The following is an 18,357-nucleotide window of genomic DNA, read 5'->3' as shown; positions in this document are numbered from 1 at the left end:
GTACGGTGTCGCAAATTTGCTTATTTCTTGCCGAATTTTTAGTCTTGGTATATGACAATTGGCCAAAAAGTTGACATATCTACGTCGTAGAACTAGAAGGTTAGAATCCAGGTCACTTAAGATACGCAAGATAACAGTTACCCAAGCAACTGGATAGATTTTGAAAATGGTCAGACGTTTCAGGCAGCATCCGTCTGATCGTTTTCAAAATCTATCCAGTTGTTTGAGTAACTATTATCTTGAATGTGTAGCTGGCATATCTAATACAGACAAAAGGTGGGATGTTAGTCACTGTCTTGCTGGTCTCCAGCTCTTCGTTCGTCACAAGGGGGCGCCCCAGTACCGGTCACGGTCGGTGTATGCATTACATGATCATAACAAATGATGTCATTTTAACGAGAAGTGATCAAGCCTTGTATGCTAAGACAAATGTATAATTAGATTACAAGTAAGATATGATCGATCAACTACATACGTGAAGGCCCTAACTGCTGTTGAAGCAAATCACATTTCAACCATTCAGCAATAACACATCTATTTAGTTAGTACTAGTAAAAGATGCCGAAAGACGAAGTAAGTGAAAAAGTTGTGCTAGTGTTTTTTGTACGAGTAACACAATACTGTTTGCATCTACTAGTGATTTAATGAGCTAGCATACATCTAACTCATTAAATCCCTAGTTAGAGAATTAAATAATCTCTTACTAGTGATTTAATAGGTTAGAGGCAAGCTAGCTCATTAAATCACTAGTAGAGATTCAAATCATCTCTTACTAGTGATTTAATGAGTCAGAGGCATGCTAGCTCATTTAATCACTAGTAAGGGATGTAAACAATCCCTTATTAGTGATTTGATGAGTTGGGATGTGTTGCCAATTGTTAACACAGGTAAATGTGCTTAACACGTGTATTGACTGAAATACTTTTCTGAACTAAATAAATGTGCTAAATAGCTAGAACTTGTAGTCATACTTACGGCTTTGTACTTTTGACTTGTACGCACTTTGCACTTGTCACGTGAACTTTGATCATTTGTACAACGTCGTTTGAAAAGGAATAATGGGCAGCAAAATGGGAATCGTATCAAAGCGTCGATGTTTCGCCATTCTGCTAGTTTTCCTGGGTTTTCTAATCAGACACAGGAGCAGCGCAGAGAAGGTCCTGTTTGTACCAGCTATAGATGCCCCATCGGATAGCCATTGGTTTACACAGGCCAATATCGGCCGTGCTTTGGTGGAGAAAGGTCATTCCGTCACTGTGGTAATTTCAGAGGACATGTACACTGCAAAGAAACGACGAGCAGAGTGGTCTGACTTTCAGTTTGAGACATTCCAAGATGGAGGAACCCAGGCAAGGCTCAAGGAGCATCAAAACCACATGTTATCTATGGCGGAAGAGTTGTCTCAACAAAAATTTAGAGAAGTATTCACCGCTGCGTCCGAAGGGGCCAAACAATACTGTTCCCTGTTGCTGGGCAACAGTAACCTGGTGGATCGACTGAGGGCATCCCAGTACAGTGTCGTCATTTCTGACCCCTTCTTTCCTTGCGGCGCTATCCTCTCAGCCCATCTAGACACCCGGGTCCCTCACATCGCCGTTATCCATGCAGATCCTAACTTTCTTGACACGAAAGCTGCAGGTGTGCCGCTGCCTCTGTCGTACGTGCCTTTTATAATTACCGATTTTACCGACGAGATGACCTTTGTACAACGACTTCAGAACGTTGTTTTGTGTACTCTTTTACATATGATGGCGCGTCGGGATGTGAGCAGCAACTATGACGAACTGGTCCGTAAGTACTTCGGCGAGGAAGAAACCATTCAGAGCGTGACGTCACGCACGGACTTGTGGCTTTATTATCGAACCGACAATGTGCTGGATTTTCCTCGTCCTAGCATGCCTAACATGGTTCAGGTTGGGGGACTGAATGTCCGTGCGGCCGCCCCCCTTGCTAAGGTGAGTTCTTATATTACCCGCGGCCGCGAGCCGCCAATAGGAACTGTCGGCAATAAAGCTTTGTTCAAACCTTAACTCGACATTGGTTGATGTCGATTGAGATAAAGAAGGTTCATTATGTTCGATTCATATTTCTACAGGACATGGAAGCGTTTGTCCATAGCGCTGGAGACGATGGAGTGATTGTGGTCAGTTTCGGGTCGATGGTCCGGACAATGTCAACGGGGAGGAAAGAAGCCTTCGCGGCAGCCTTCGCCCGAATCCGACAGAAGGTGGTGTGGCGGTACGTGGGAGAGAAACCGACCGGTCTGGGCAACAACACCAAACTACTGGCCTGGCTGCCTCAGAACGACCTACTGGGTAAGATTCTCATTACAGATAAACAGTGGGAAGTAGAAAATATATATATATACGGGATGACTTTCTTAGCCTCTAATTTGCTGTATTTGTTGAAGCCCATCCTAAGACCCGAGCTTTCATCACTCACGCTGGGTCGAACGGAATGTACGAGGCCCTGCACCATGGCGTGCCCATGGTCTGTCTGCCACTGTTCGGGGATCAGCCCGCCAACGCCGCCCGGGTGGTGGCCAGGGGACTGGGGGTGATGTTGGACTTCAGCACGGTCACCGCCGAACAGTTGTACCAGGCCATTCTTCATGTTGTCACAAACAACAGGTACTGCTGATGTCTTTTGCGTGTACGTGTACAGGATTTTGTATACATCAAATCATGTTTATAATGCTACATGTTTTAGATGTGGTGTAGAATTGTTTGAGGTCAATTTTCATGACGGCAGTGTTGTACACACACAAACATAAACACACACACACACACACACACACACACACACACACACACACACACACACAATGTCTCTCTGTCTCTCACTCTCTCTCTCTCACACACACACTGTGACACACACACACACACACACACACACACACACACACATACATACATATATCTATATATCTATATATCTATATATATATATATATATATATATATATATATATATATATATATATATATATACTTATGTTGGTTCGATTTATATCCTACTTCACAGCTACCAGGAGACCGCAGCCCGCCTGTCCCGCCTGCACCGTGACCAGCCCCAGTCACCCATGGAGCGGGCCGTCTGGTGGATAGAATACGTCATCAAACATGGCCGACTGACCCATCTCCGCGCACGCGCAGTGGAGCTGCCGTGGTACCAGTACTACCTGCTGGACGTGGCTGTGTTCCTGTTTGGCGTCTGTTCAGCTGTCCTGGGTACCGTGTGGTGCAGCTGTTCGTTCATCTGTGGAAAGATTTTCTGTAAAAGCGGCAATAGTAGACACTTGGAAATATGCAAATAAGCGTTAGGTGGTAAGATGACGTATTAACCATGAGGTATTCACTTTTCTGTATACACGAGAAAAAATGATGTAGTGACATAGAAGGGTGACCTCTAGTACTTTGTATAACGACCCAACGCAGTTATTTCTTTCTTAAAAACTTGACTATAAACAACAAATTGATTCATATCTTAAAATGTTCTTACCCCTCTTAGTTCCATATGTACTGGACTAAATGGCTTGGACGCCAGAGTATCTTTGATGCAATTTCGCAAATTATTAGTTGTCTCAAATTCTTAATCGTTTACTGATGGGGTAAAACTAACCTAGGTCACACTGATTTGATTTCATGGATGGTGCACAGATATTTTCGCTCACAGCCTATGTTTACTGAGGTTTGAGTTTATGTAATCTTAATACTCGGCTTAATAAGTACTTTTGCCAAGAACCATTCCGAAGATAGTTATGTTTTCGGGGCCTTGTGTCTGTGTGATTTTTTGTGTGAACGACATAACGTTGTGAATAGGTCTTTATGATATTTGTTATGTTGCTAGTTGTTGACCGTGAGAATGAAGGAATAGTCACATTATGAAGATGCAACCGGACGAGTTCATTCTCGTAACGTGGTGAATTTTTTTAAATTCCATTTTGGAACAGTCCATTTTTGTATAGGGAGGGAGATGGAGTGAAATATGCTGCATTCGCGTACAAATGTTACCTTTCTAGTTATGTTTATTTTCACTCACATAAGTTACACAAAAACGCAAATCCGTTCATTCCTGCTGAAACAGCTACTAGTAATATCTAAGGCCCCTAACTCTAGTTAACCTTTGACCTTTGACCGTCCGGGAAGAGGTGTTACCTTACGAACTCTTGTGTGTACACCGCAGCCAAAGTAGGGATGTCGACGCGCAGTCAAAGAGGTGGTGTCGACGCGTAGCTAAACTAGGGTTCTTGACGTACCCAAAGTAGGTGTGTGCGCACCCATAGTAGGTGTGTGTTGCTCTTTGTACCTGTCGGCCACGGTACAAATAGATTTAGTTGACTGGTACTGAATGATAACCTTTGATCACTCCTAATAACAGTCTACAAAGTTTGGAAAGAATCAAGCGCAGCAAGATGGGAATCGTATGGAAGCTTCGATTTTTCGCAATTCTGCTAGTTTTTCTGGGTATTACACAGGAGCAGCGCAGAGAAGGTTCTGTTGGTACCCCCGCCAACCGGCGACAGCCACTGGATGAATCAGGCCAAAATTGGGCGTGCTTTGGTGGACAAAGGTCATATCGTAACTGTGGTTGTTTCAGGCGACATTGTAGAAAAAAGGCGGGCAGAGTGGCCTGACTTTCAGTTTGAGGCATTCCAAGACCAAGGAACCCAAGCAAGGCTCCAGGAAATACAAGACCAAATGCTTTCCGCGGCTGAAGAATTGTCCCCCTACATATTAGGAAAAGCATTAATCTCTACGTCCGAAGGTTTCAAACAACACTGTTCCCTGCTTCTGGGTGACAGTAATCTGGTGGATCGGCTGAGGATATCAGGGCACAGTGTTGTCCTTTCTGATCCCACGTTTCCTTGCGGCGCTATCCTCTCAGCCCATCTAGACTTGCGGGTACCCAACATCGCCGTTTTGCGTCTAGATTCTTTCTTCATTGACGGAAAAGCTACAGGTGTGCCGCTGCCTCTGTCGTACGTGCCTTCTATATTTACCGATTTTACCGATGAAATGACTTTTGTTCAACGACTTCAGAACGTCGTCTTGTCTACTCTTTTACATATGTTGGGGCACTGGGCTGCGAGTAGCATGTACGACGGACTGGCCCGTACCTACATCAGCGAGGATGAAACTATTCAGAGCGTGACGTTACGTACGGACTTGTGGCTTTATCGAACCGACAATGTGCTGGATTTTCCCCGTCCCAGCATGCCTAACATGGTTCAGATTGGGGGACTGAATGTCCGTGTGGCCGCCCCCCTTACTGAGGTGAGTTCTTACACTACTGATCAGTAGCGAATAAAACTCTGCTCATACGTAAACTCGACATAGGTGGATGTCGATTGAAACAAGGAGGTTTTATATAAAACCTCCTTGATTGAAATAAAGAAAATTCACTATGAATGATTAATCTTTCCACAGGACATGGAAGCGTTTGTCCAGAGCGCTGGAGACGATGGAGTGATTGTGGTCAGTTTCGGGTCGATGGTCCGGACAATGTCAACGGGGAGGAAAGAAGTCTTCGCGGCAGCCTTCGCCCGACTCCGACAGAAGGTGGTGTGGCGGTACGTGGGAGAGAAGCCGACCGGTCTGGGCAACAACACCAAACTACTGGGCTGGCTGCCTCAGAACGACCTGCTAGGTGAGATTTAAGTGATTATAACAGTTGAAAAATTAAAACATGAGAAATTTGAAAATTTGAAGTAATAATGATGATAATACAGCAATAATACAGAAAAAAACTTGGATCAGTGAAAAAATCTCTTTCTAAATCAAGCATTCATGGGATTCTGTGTCTGTAATTATATATTCATACATTTTACTCGGGGACGGGGTTTCCTATCTCTTAGTCTCTCTCTATATATAAATATAGCACATTGCAGATGACTTTCTTTGATTCTAACATGCTGTATTTGTTGTAGCCCACCCAAAGACCCGAGTTTTCATCACTCACGCTGGGTCGAACGGACTGTACGAGGCCCTGCACCATGGCGTGCCCATGGTCTGTCTGCCGCTGTTCGGGGATCAGCCCGCCAACGCCGCCCGGGTGGTGGCCAGGGGACTGGGGGTGAAGTTGGACTTCAGCACGGTCACCGCCGAACAGTTGTACCAGGCCATTCTTCATGTTGTCACAAACAACAGGTACTGCTGATGTTTCATGGATGTGAAGGATTTGGTACTAAACAAGCTGTTCATAGTCGTACAAAGACAACGTGAACCAAAACAAAAATTCTTCATAATCATTTTGGTCCGTCTTATATCCTACTTCACAGCTACCAGGAGACCGCAACCCGCCTGTCCCGCCTGCACCGTGACCAGCCCCAGTCACCCATGGAGCGGGCCGTCTGGTGGATAGAATACGTCATCAAACATGGCCGACTGACCCATCTCCACGCACGCTCCGTGGAGCTGCCGTGGTACCAGTACTACCTGCTGGACGTGGCTGTGTTCCTGTTTGGCGTCTGTTCGGCTGTCCTTGGTACCGTGTGGTGCAGCTGTTCGTTCTTCTGTAGGAAGATTTGCTGTAAAAGTGGCGGCAAGCTGAAGTCTCAGTGAACATCTATCGTGAGATACATTAGGAATTATGCAAACAAAGCAAGGTGATAAGATGACCTATTAACCATGAGATAATCTTTTTTCTGTATACACGGCAAATTCAGATGTAGTGTAATGTTCTTACACAAATAAGTTCCAAATGCACTGGACCAAGTTACTTGGGACCAGTACTAGTGTAGTTACAATGAAAATCGTTAGGAGTCTAAAGATCTAATCATTTACTTGGACAACACTGGCTTTGCTAGTACAACACGGACTTGTTTTTTTTTTCGAATGACAGCCTCTAGACACCCCAACTTTGTTGTGAGCGAACGGTCAAAAAATCTAATTCATGACTTAGCCGGTTGTAAACATATATAATTTAGCACACAGAACACATTATCACACGATATTACTATTATTAGCAATAGATCCTCTTTCATGAGGAGGAAGGTTGTATCCATGGCTGTATGTCCTTGATGCCTGATTGTCTTGTGTTTAAATGTTTATCAAACATGCTCAAGCGGATGGTCGATCAGTCAAGTAAAGTGTATATGCATGTCCACGTGAGTTGCGTATTAACATTCTTTTTTTTTGGTTTAGGTAAAGTTTGCGGCCGAAAATTTCTTTGGTTTGATAATCAGGCTGCACAACGGTGTGTTGAAATAGAAAACAACTTCTTCCCCGCAAACTTTACCTAAAGCAAAAAAAATGTTCATATGTAACTCATGCGCACATAAATATACGCAGAAGTGTGAGGGGGGCCTGAAATACCGAAGTTGTCATGGGAAATCGAATAGGATCTTCAGCAAGATCGTGATATTTTCTGAGTGCTGGCCGGACTTTTGTTTTTCTGCCAGTCCCTTACCCCATATAAGCAGATGAGAAGTTGAATAAAAGGGAAAGGTTGTAAAAGGAAAACGGATATGTCAACATATATCTTTAACCTACTCATCGCAAAATAAACCCTACAATGGCCGTCTTCATACTGTGTAATTAAATGGCAGAAGATTTTCTACGGCGACTTTCGTAAGAGGTGTACCACCAGTGCACAAGGGATCAGAATGGAAGAAACTCAACAGAGTTGGAGTTTTATTTAGATCTAAAATTAGCCTCGTAATAGGCTATTCTTCCTGTGGTCTTTCCTGTGGTCTACACATTCACTGATTTACACATTACAATTCTAAAAACCCGCAAAGATGATGGGCAAGCTTATCAAATCTAATGGTCATGTTTACGCAGAACTTAATACATTTTTGTAAAGCCCGTTAACATGTAAATATAGCGCATATCAAATATGTGTAAGCAGATATGTGTAAGTAGAGGACCTCCCTAGTTTTCTGAGAAATGTACTCTGTGCATGACACGTGTGTATCGCTGTATGACTAAGACTGTACAAGGCTGTGCAAGACGGCACTAGGCTCTTCATTGCCCCGGAGACTGCTACTCCTTTACCACATCCTTTATGACTAATCTTGAAGATGTTGAGAAATGTATAAAATTAGGAACACAGTATGTTAGACTAGACAGACCGACTCGAGGAATACAGAGGAGAGAACATGTGAGAGTGGAATAAAGATCGTTTCTCGGCCACGGCAACAACTGGAGTCTGTCTTCACTTTTCATCGAAAAACCTTGCTATTCCTTACAAACACATTAATCCACAAATCTATGCAGCTCACAGCCTTCTCGTTTTATGCCATTTGGTGACAGGAGTTATTTGCTATTTTCGTAGGCGGTTTGCGGATAGTGAATCGAGGGGGAAGCTTATCCTGCTAATAAGCTGACTATATGACAAGAATATTTCCACAGGGCCCCACATCATAACCCCTTGACGTATTTCCGGTAGTAACATTAATCTTAAACATTATGTGGAGTAATTGTTATTAGTTGAGCCTTGCGAGAAGATATATGAATACACACACTGCCACTGTTAAGAAATTTTGGTAAGATTGACACATTGACACGGCATAAAGAACGTCAATGTTCTGGATTTGTAGTGTTGTAAGATATGTTTAGTTTGAAGGTATGTGTGTGTCACGAGTCGAGAAGTTGTGGATGGATCTTTATGATAGTTGGGAGGTGTCGATAAAACGAAGAACATGTTCGATTGTGGAACCCTAGTGGCTTTCTGTGTTAATTGCAGCAGAACGTCCGGTTTTAATATTTTGTGTTCTGAACATCCTATTGCATGATGGTATCTTTCGGCGGCAGATAGCTCTTGGGCTCGTTAAATTTTAGTATGGGTTTGGTCGCCCAGCTAACTATGCGATACTGTGTGTATCTATCCACCTACGAACACCCTCCACCTGTAGAGTTGAAGCGCTCGGTACAACGAATCTCCCGGCATCAGCCTTGCTATTCTCTCCCCTGATTCTGGCTACTGGCGATGTCACCACCAGACAGCTTTCAGCTTTTTAGATCGAGGATTGCCACAAGCTCATCTTGTGGAAATCCACAAAGGTCGCTGGGAAGTTATCAGCCAAACAGGTTACGTCTTGCATCGATCGCTACTTGGGGTTCAGAACAAAATAACGGCTGTTTCTGCCAAATAAGGCTAGCTCATTAACAATTATTCATGAGTTATGTCGCCAGTAGCCAGAATCAGTGGCGAACTTCTTTATACCGCACCAATGAAGCAATAGCGTTGCCGTCTCCAAGGTAGCATAACGACAAATGTCATCAAGGTATCATTCCCTGCACATTCACATTACCTTACCACTCAGTAAGTACCTTTGAAGCTACCTTTCTGTTCATTGTAGTCACTTCAAATCCCTCGTTTTCAATGTCCCTTCACCTTCGTAGCTAAAACCAAATTGGTACGCCTTTTAAGCAGCCTACTCGAGTTTTGTACAAAAATACTTGTATTCCTCTTTGGCCAGTGCTAAATGCCCACCCTTGATGGGCACGTTAGGCTCCGCGTGACATGGTAAAAGGGTGAACCAGCCGGGGCCATCTGGGGGATAGAAGGTGGTGCACCGATAATGGAAGGTCGAGCACCCGTACAATGTGCGATGGATGGGACACTACTGTCAAGCCATACAGTACTCATTGCTAAGTGATTGATATGCGTTTTGTATCTGCTGTTTAAGCCTTCACGTATATATATCTAAGCCGCCGCGGCAAAAGCGACATAGACTACGGTTTTCTATTGCTCCATGCGTCTGTGCTTCTTTTCATTGATAAAATGAATTATCATTCCATTAGTTTATCTGTAGTTGGTGCTATCTGTACTATTGTACTTTTGTTGATCAATGAAGCTTTTTGCAATTTTTCTTGTTTTTTGCGTGTACTTGTCTGTGCGCACAGTGTGTGTGTGTGTGTGTGTGTGTGTGTGTGTGTGTGTGTGTGTGTGTACATGCATGTGTATGAACTCACAATATATGATTAGGTAAATAGGTTTACAAGTAATGTTGAATTTTGTATCCTTGTCGGCCATTTTGCAGAAAACGCATTCCCCGTATACTGCAGGCCACAAGATGAAACACATCGTTTCTTAGAACGTTCGAGCAAATCAGCGTTGTATCTATATTTATCCAAGCATTTCAAAAGATGGCCCACTTTATTTCAGACTGAAACATCTTTGCGACAGGCCAGAAAGTAACGGTCATTGGTTTGAACACATACCGCATTTGATGAGTATCAAAAAGCGGGCTTAAATTGCCAGATGATGCTTTATATTCGGAAAAGACAGGGCATGTTCTCGGCAATTACGGATGGCGATGGAGTCAGTACGCTGTTGTTAAGGCCTCATGAAATAGACTTTGTGGATGACAGCCACGCAAGCAAAGATTGCCTATTTTACTGTGAGAAAAAAGATGATTAGTGCTCAGTAACAATACTCGTTCGAGGGAAAAATCATAAAGTATGTGTGTGAGGGGATGTGGATTAATCCAGAGCAAAGGGGCATACCTCAAATTTCGGGCCATAACTATAAACTAAAACGTCCTCTATCAATGTTGAATTTCAAAATATTGTCATCATCTTTCATCTGCACGGGACGACTTTTTAAACATCCGTGGTAAAATGAGAGAAAATCACGACGTCTTCCTTGTTTTGCTTGATTTTCGAAATGGCGTCGCGTTCAAGAAAATGATGATAATGTTTTAAAGTTTGGTGGACAGTGATACATGATTTTATGTTTTATGATGATTATTATGCCCTGAAATATGAGCTACAACCGTTTATACCGGGTGAAGCATTTCTGATTTACCCCCTGTGACATCTTGTTTATTATTCACACATTATCTATTGGCAAAACTACAGCAACTTTACAAAATGTATGTTTTACTTGCAACTGTCAAAAAAATTAGTATATACGACGTAAAATACCATAGAAAACGATTTGAATATTGTTTCTCATTCATTGGCACGGTGGCCTTGTTGTCATGGTTGTTGACTCAGAACCTGGAGGTCCAATCCCTGACAGGTCCCGATGTTCTGCCCTTGGGAAATGCACTTAACGACAATTTCCCCACTCGACTGAGGTGTAAATGGGTCCCTCGGATAGGACGTGTTTGAGGAGAGCCGCACCTCGAGCACGTTAAAGAACCCACCACACGAAAAGAGTAGGGTCCATCCCGGTGTGATTGGATCAGATAGATATCCCCGGGTATGCATCTTGTACTGTTCAATACAAACCTGGTGTGTTACGCTATGAGGCGGTTTACCGGGTATGCAATACAAACAGCTACAAACAAAAGGTAAACCCAGAGCCTAGATGGGACGTTATCCATAAAATGTACTTCTTTTTGCCTGACTGTGCCTTTCGTACATCATTAGGGAGTGGGAAGGCTGCACAATCTTTGCGGGGTGACTGGGCTCATTGCCGGCCACCAGACAGCGAATATTCCCGGGGAATATAGACTTCTTTATCGGTTCGGTGACGGTCACGACAAGAATCGAGGGCGATAAGCAGTCATTACTAAATCTTGTGCCTTCCATCGTATACGAACCCACCGTGATAACGTTAACTGCCTATTTAATGCTGTCATCTTACCAGGGTCTGCATATGTTGGCTTATGAACAACAAACATTGGACGTTCTGCTGCAGTGCAAAGCATAACTGCCAGGAGGCCCAAACGTAAACTTGAGTTTCATCTCCCCAAGCCCTCCACACATACCAAATATCATCACAATCAATCCAGCCGTTCTTAAGTCAAGCTGGCCACAAATATCCGAAAACACAAACAGACAGACACACACGCGCACACAGCGAGACACGCCAAAATGATACCTCCTTTTTTCATGGAGGTAAAAATCACTTAGAAGTCCGTCCTATTATCCAGCTGATGGTATATATATCTTATAGACCGAATTAAGCTAAGATCATTGTTACACGGGGGATTGGAGATGAGTTCGAACTAATCCAGATACATGCATCAGGTTCCAAGGGCAGAGTCATTGGAGGGTTGCGAAATTGCCCACACTTACCACTCCTGACCCTTTGTCATCGGAGTCTTCGCCCGTCACTCACAGGGTGACCCACTAGGCTGTTCCAAAAGGTATCGGCCGGGCGTTGGAAACTGTAACTCTACCATTGGATTCTGCAGTCAAATAGCAACATCTGAGGGGAAAATTATGTCAGCGTACGAACATAGAGCTGCATAGCTACCAAATGAGATGGTATGCACTGAAAAGTTCTTCTGTGTTATTTGGTAAATAACATTATGAAAGAGACTAGACTCAACATAACCAACACTGAAATAATTGGGACTTACTCAGATATGCCATAAATTGGTCATAATTATTTCAGCGTTTGTTATGTAAAGTTTATCCCATTGCATAACGATATGGTTATGTCTTTGAAGATTATTATTTTGGAAATTCGCCCAGCCTTTGCTACCTTAAGGCTCTCTACGTCTGGTAATTAGTCCCTTTTTCGAGACACCTTCACAATTTGACGGAATAAAATTGGGAGACTACTCCTTGGGCGAATGATTAGAACACGGTTAGCCGGGCCGCTTCTCAACGAATCCCATTATCTCTACCTTACCTGTTTGGTTTGCACGTATGAGCGCTGCTAGGAGACGTTCCCTCTCTGGGGGCGTGGTGTTCTACCTTTTTAGGGGCTTACGTTCGGTCCTAGTGATTCTTCTACCCAAAGCGTGTGACGTTGCCCCCGTCAGTCGTGACGTTGATGAGATTATCTTCACCACATCATTTACTAAGCGTTAAGTCCACGGCGATGTGCGGCGGGCTAATAAGATGTAGCGGATTCTATTGATGTCCATCGCCACCCTTCAGCGCAGTAAGCTCGCTGCGTCGCGCCCGCCGTGGAAGCGCAGGAGGATTGCTCAAGGCACCAGAGCCGTTTCTTTTGTTGAATACCACAGAGGAGTCTATCGAGCGTCTGTAAAATTCTGCTACTGAGGTTCAACAGGAGATACTACAAGCCGTGCTGTAGTGTAGACAAGCTAATTGAAGTCACTATACCAAGGCTGCGGGTAGCAGAGAGAACTACGTATACGGATCTAGAACATCATGGTAAGATCGTTTTTATTTTACAAATCTAGAATGCCGTCCAATTGTACAATATATTAGCCAAAGGTAACAGTGTGTTTTGTCATTGGTTTATTTGTTTTGCACCGAAAAGTAGCCTAGTTAGCAGGCCCTGTGAGCAGGGCTTTTATGGCATATCGAGGCGCCGCTACAAGAACCTATGTGCAATAGAAATGATATTCGATCAGAAAAAAAACAGACCGACCCATAGAGCCTGCTAATGGAGGCTAACCGAAAGGTTGTTGTTAACAGCTACGCCCCAACTACAGATTGTTCACAACAAATTCACTTTCATATTATCGAATATGTGCTTCCAGACAAGACCAGACACTTGCAACAAGTACATATCTTACACTAATTTTCCTCTTCGAAGAACATGAGCAGCTGTATTCTATGTCTTACCCACATATGATACATTCATTTAGCTGGTGTACCATCCTCCGTAGTAACCGCTGCCTCCATTTTTTCGCTTGCTAACCAAAAGATTGAGCCAGCGGTTACTACGGAGGATGGTACTCAGGTTATGCAAACGTTCCTGCCTCCAGTGATGATGGTCATTAAACCCAGTAATTACTCTTTAATGAAACGGTGTACTTCCGGTCCATAGCTACAACATGTATAGGACGAAATGTCACGTCGTGTCCACAGCCTTTAATGTTCGGCACATCTGTGTATTTTTGCTGGTTGGGTTACGTGCTTGTGATTAACAAATATTTTAGGAGAAGCACGTTGAAAGAATGTGGATTATGATTCTGTTCGGCATCATAGCATAATAGACGTATTTTGTTCCGTTTGTGGTGAAATCATGCCAATGGCATTTATGTTTTCATTCAGTAAGCATCTGAGAGTGTTGCGCTGCACCGTACCCCCCATTTCACTTAACTTGAACACCACATCGAATTTGTCAGGTCGTAGGCCGTAACTTTGGCTCTTTCATGTGCGTATGCATTCTATGCTTCCTGTTCTAGCTCAAAGTCTGTCTAGTTAACCTATGGCCACCACAGCGTTCGCGCAAACCCCGAGTGTTACATCAAAGGCGGTTATTTTGGTAGAAGATAAGGCCGTACTGATTTGATCATATGGATGACATCGAGCGTGCGAATAGCAAAAGGTGGACCCCCACTAGAATTGCCTTCATTATGAAATCTAAGTGGTCAGGAAGGAACAAATGACTAAACACACAGAACAACTATATGTTTACACTTTCACATCTTCTTATTTGACTTTGGAACTGACTTTGGTATTCTGAGATATTAGCATCCATTTCCCAAATTTTTCTTTTGCAACAGATAGCATTCATACGCTCATTTTGCAGCCTTTCTGTATGAATGAATGAATGTACTTAAATGCTCAATAGTTGTACATGGTACAACGTATAGCAACAATAAAAAAGCAATCAATACAAAATGATACTCGTTATTCTAAAAAACATTGACTGCAGAATGGCGGATTGGCATAGAGTATGTTAAAAGTTTCTATCTGTAATTTATGATATATTCTCTCTTTGTCAAAGCGCTACATATGTATTGACCCGAATACGTAGATATAAAGTCGGGACATGACATATATAGATATCTGATGGAAAATATCTGAGCTTGTCTTTGGCATGTGTGTACTAGATTTACATGTGATCATATTCATAAACTTCCTATCTATCTCTATCTCTATGTCTATCTACAGTATAGGCGGGACATGTCATGAAAGAATCATATTTATCTTTAACATTGTCTTACCTATAATCGGACAGAGAGTTGATACATAGTTGGGTGATGACAGTGAAGATGATACACGGCGTCATGCATGACAATAAGGAGATTAGTCTGCTGTGACAACTTCTCGCTACATGAATACTGTACATGCTGAAATGTTCTCGGTGGTTTCATGTTTCATGTGAACCTAAAACCACCGCAAAAAGCCGTTCCATTGTGTGACTGTAGCGCTATTATTGTTTCAAACGCGTACTCAAAACCACTGCGAACACTCCATTTTCTCCCTACCGCGAAATTGAATCCCCGCGAACATTTCTGCATTTGCAGTAATTGCTTCAACTATCTAAAACTATGCAGAATGCACACTATGTCACAGATGTCACGTTGATAATGTTACGGTTGACGCATAGTCTAATACCTTAGCTTATCTGATCGGAATTATACAGAAACACGTGTACAGGAATGGTGTGTGTCGAGATTACTGAATTTGCTAGCGAGTATTTTTCATTGTGTCCTATGATTGAAATGCTTTTAATCGGTGTAAAAACTTATATGAAATACAGATACATCGATATCGTATAAAACAGTGCCCTGTGCTGTATCCAGAGCACGACAAACAAGACCATGATTAGATTTAGACGGAATAGCAAGCTCGAGAAATGTTCCTTTGCTTGAAACGGCGTGCGTGACTGTAACTAGTTCCACTTTGTACAAAACACACTCAGGTATATAATGTAGAGAAGCCTAAGTACATGATCTTTATCCTAAAGACTCTGAGTCAATCGTATCTTTCTACAAACCTTCCAGACTACAAAACATGACGAGGAAAAGACGTGTGTGTGTGGAAAAGGTGTGCGTGACTGTAAACTACTAGTTCCACTTTGTACAAAACACATTGGTTATATATATACTGTAGAGAAGCCGACCTAATGAGATGTGTGGGTGTGTGTGAACACAGAGTAAGAAGCGCAACTTGATCCTTTATTATGTCCACGGGTGATTTTCGAATCAATAGATCAGTCTGAGGGCTGACAGAGAATTCCATGTGGTCAGGCGATCGGTAAATTAACTGTGTTCCCTGCTGTTTGTGTCGTGATTTGGACACACTGCACGGCACTGTGCGCTCTGTTGCTGTGTCATTGGTTCATCTCGGAGTCCTTCATCAGCGAAGACATCGCACCAGCTTCTTGGAAATTTGATCAACGCTTCCAACTATTTCCAACTACTGCCTTACCGGCCATAGAAGAGGGCCTGCATGCCCCTTTTACATAGAGCGTAATCGGCCGTTTTAATTTTACGTAGAGCGTTGCCGACCACTCCATAATTTAGCGTAGAGCGTAGGGGGGCTTTCTGAATTTAGCGTAGAGCGTAGGGAGCCTTTCTGAATTTAGCGTATTACGAAGCCGGCCCTCCGAATTTAGCGTAGAGCGTTGTCGGAACCCCCCCATGCTGGCCCTCATAGAAAACAATTAAATCTAAGGACAAACCACTGAGGCTTAGAACAGGATTTTTGTCGGACTAAATTTAAAACGAGAAATATTCGCTAATTATACCGAGCGCTAATTATACAGACGCCAGACTAATATCTTGCAACTGTCTAGTTCTATCAACCTGACAATCCCCACAGAAATCTCGGGTTTTAGATCTCCTTCTTAATATATATGATAAACGACGCGCATGATCTTTAACAATTGCAGGAATTTATATGGGCAAACTGATCTGACTTTGTTCCAAGCTATGAACAGCGTGTCTACAATAACAATTTCGTAGTCGGTACTGTACATGTATCCATCCTATGAGTTACGGTTGAGGTTGTTCGACACGCCTAGAGACCTCTAAAATCACCAAACCATGCCAGTTTACCCGAGAATGATGTATGATTCTCATAAGAGTTGTTTCTGCACACGTGAGTGGACCGTCAAACACAGCAAGCGTTAACCCTGCGCAGTATTAACACCTCGAAGGGGCGACTTTTGATATAATTGGGGGTGATAGTTCATCGCGGCATCTGGTTAGAACTTCTTCTGACAAGATTGCGATCAGAACGGACAAGTTTATAAGTTCAGGAATTCAGGAGTTCTGGGCAGTATAAGGTAAAACAGAACATTAAATTGAAATGAAATGAAAAGGCAAATGCTTGATACTATTTTATGAGCCTCCGTGGGGCACCCTGCGGCTACCGGATTATTTTGGGGGCACGGCCGGGGCCCTGGAATTTTTTTAGCACGGAGTTAAAATCAACGCGAGACCCGTTCAAATAGACACCGTGAGATAATCGTGAGAACACCGAGAGGTACCCGAATCCAGTGTCCGGCAGTCCACCGGGAAAAATTTCTGGCTTCAGGGCCCGGCAGGGACTACACCCCCTGCGGGCACCGGTGCAAATGTGACCGTAGCAGTAGCCTGCCTATATATTCTCCTACATCAGAATCGTTCGACGGCTTACGGTGAATGAATGTGACCTAGCCGTACGTAATAAAGTTCCCGTGGGTGCATTGGTGTTAACTTTGTATTCCACCCAGGCCGTTTGACATATTAGAGGCACACGACAGCCCGAGCAGTAAATATCTTTTGAATTGGCTGTTTGAGCGGCGAATGAGGTTGTTAATTGCCTGAGTTAGGTCTCGGATAGTGTGTCGAATGGAGAACATATATCACTGACTCCCGGTGAAGCGGGAAGGTGGATTGCCAATGACAAAGTCTCTGGCAATGCCCGCCGACAAATTAATCCCCAAGCAGATGCAGGGTATACGGTGTGGAGCCACATTTGTGTTCCGCCGGATTTATGCTCCGTGGGGTACCGCGTGCGTGGGACTCTTGCTCTCGGCGTGTTCTGGATATCCAGGAAATGCTTCATAGAATGTCCTGGATAAGGAGAAAATCCTGGATGCAACATAGGATTCGAATGTGGCTAGGGTTTCGGGTTAGCCTTCACAACCCTCCTCCCAAAGTCCGCTCAGACTTCTGCTTTATAATCTTATACCACGTTCCACGGATGTGGCGCACTTCTCTACCCTCAGCCAATATACTGGGAACCCCCAAGCTGTACTGGGGCAAAACACATAACGCTACACATAACACACACACACACACACACACACACACACACACACACACACACACACACACACACACACACACACACACACACACATTGTTATAAAAGTGGTCATTTACACGCGAAACATGTCGCTCATCAAATCATGGAGTCAAAGTCACTGAAGAAAATGTCAAAGTTACTCAAGGAAATGTAATTTCAGTCCTTATACCAACAACATTTTAGAATATTACCATAGGTGCTACCATACGTGACTGTTCCCTGATTACTCATCGAGTCCTGTGTAACGTTACGACGATGAGTAAAATGTAGCTCTACACCTAAGGTCATGTTGTTTTGATTATATGGCTGACATCCAAGCGCGCATCAATTTTGTCCGTTTCCAAACAAAAATATTTCGGCCATACTGTGAATCGTACAAAGCAGATACAAAATTAGAAAATATATGCTGTAAATCAAAACGGATACTAATGTCGTAGAGTGCCAAAGTCAATTCCAAAGTTAAAGAAGAAGATGTGAAAGAACAGAAATGAAGAATCTATTTTTC

At 43.3% G+C, this 18,357-nt stretch overlaps 1 protein-coding gene across 2 annotated transcripts; it reads left to right on the top strand.

Annotated features, from left to right (window-relative positions):
• Nucleotides 1-779: 779 nt before the first annotated feature.
• LOC136436458 (UDP-glucuronosyltransferase 2C1-like) lies at nt 780-8,144 on the top strand. Of its 2 annotated transcripts, none has more exons than XM_066430452.1 (4): nt 780-1,955; nt 5,430-5,649; nt 5,930-6,149; nt 6,281-8,144. In XM_066430452.1, exons 1-4 carry the CDS (start codon nt 1,059-1,061, stop codon nt 6,561-6,563), a joined length of 1,620 nt encoding a protein of 539 aa, XP_066286549.1. In that variant the 5' UTR covers nt 780-1,058; the 3' UTR covers nt 6,564-8,144. The 2 variants fall into 2 exon arrangements, with proteins under 2 accessions (XP_066286549.1, XP_066286548.1); XM_066430451.1 differs by lacking the exons at nt 5,430-5,649; nt 5,930-6,149; nt 6,281-8,144 and adding exons at nt 2,096-2,315; nt 2,411-2,630; nt 3,025-3,771 and having other exon boundaries at nt 781-1,955.
• Nucleotides 8,145-18,357: the final 10,213 nt, after the last annotated feature.

The sequence above is a fragment of the Branchiostoma lanceolatum genome, chromosome 6 (assembly GCF_035083965.1).
Source record: "Branchiostoma lanceolatum isolate klBraLanc5 chromosome 6, klBraLanc5.hap2, whole genome shotgun sequence".
In the NCBI taxonomy this organism is placed as follows: Eukaryota; Metazoa; Chordata; class Leptocardii; order Amphioxiformes; family Branchiostomatidae; genus Branchiostoma; species Branchiostoma lanceolatum.
Note: the sequence above shows the minus strand (reverse complement) of the source record. Positions and strands in the feature narration are given on the sequence as shown.

Excerpts from the sequence above, each read along its gene's own strand:
- LOC136436458 (XM_066430451.1), top strand. The coding sequence starts at position 1,059 with ATGGGCAGCAAAATGGGAATCGTATCAAAGCGTCGATGTTTCGCCATT. Across the intron at positions 1,956-2,095 it reads CGGCCGCCCCCCTTGCTAAG|GACATGGAAGCGTTTGTCCA; the intron begins GTGAGTTCTTAT and ends ATATTTCTACAG. Across the intron at positions 2,316-2,410 it reads GCCTCAGAACGACCTACTGG|CCCATCCTAAGACCCGAGCT; the intron begins GTAAGATTCTCA and ends TATTTGTTGAAG.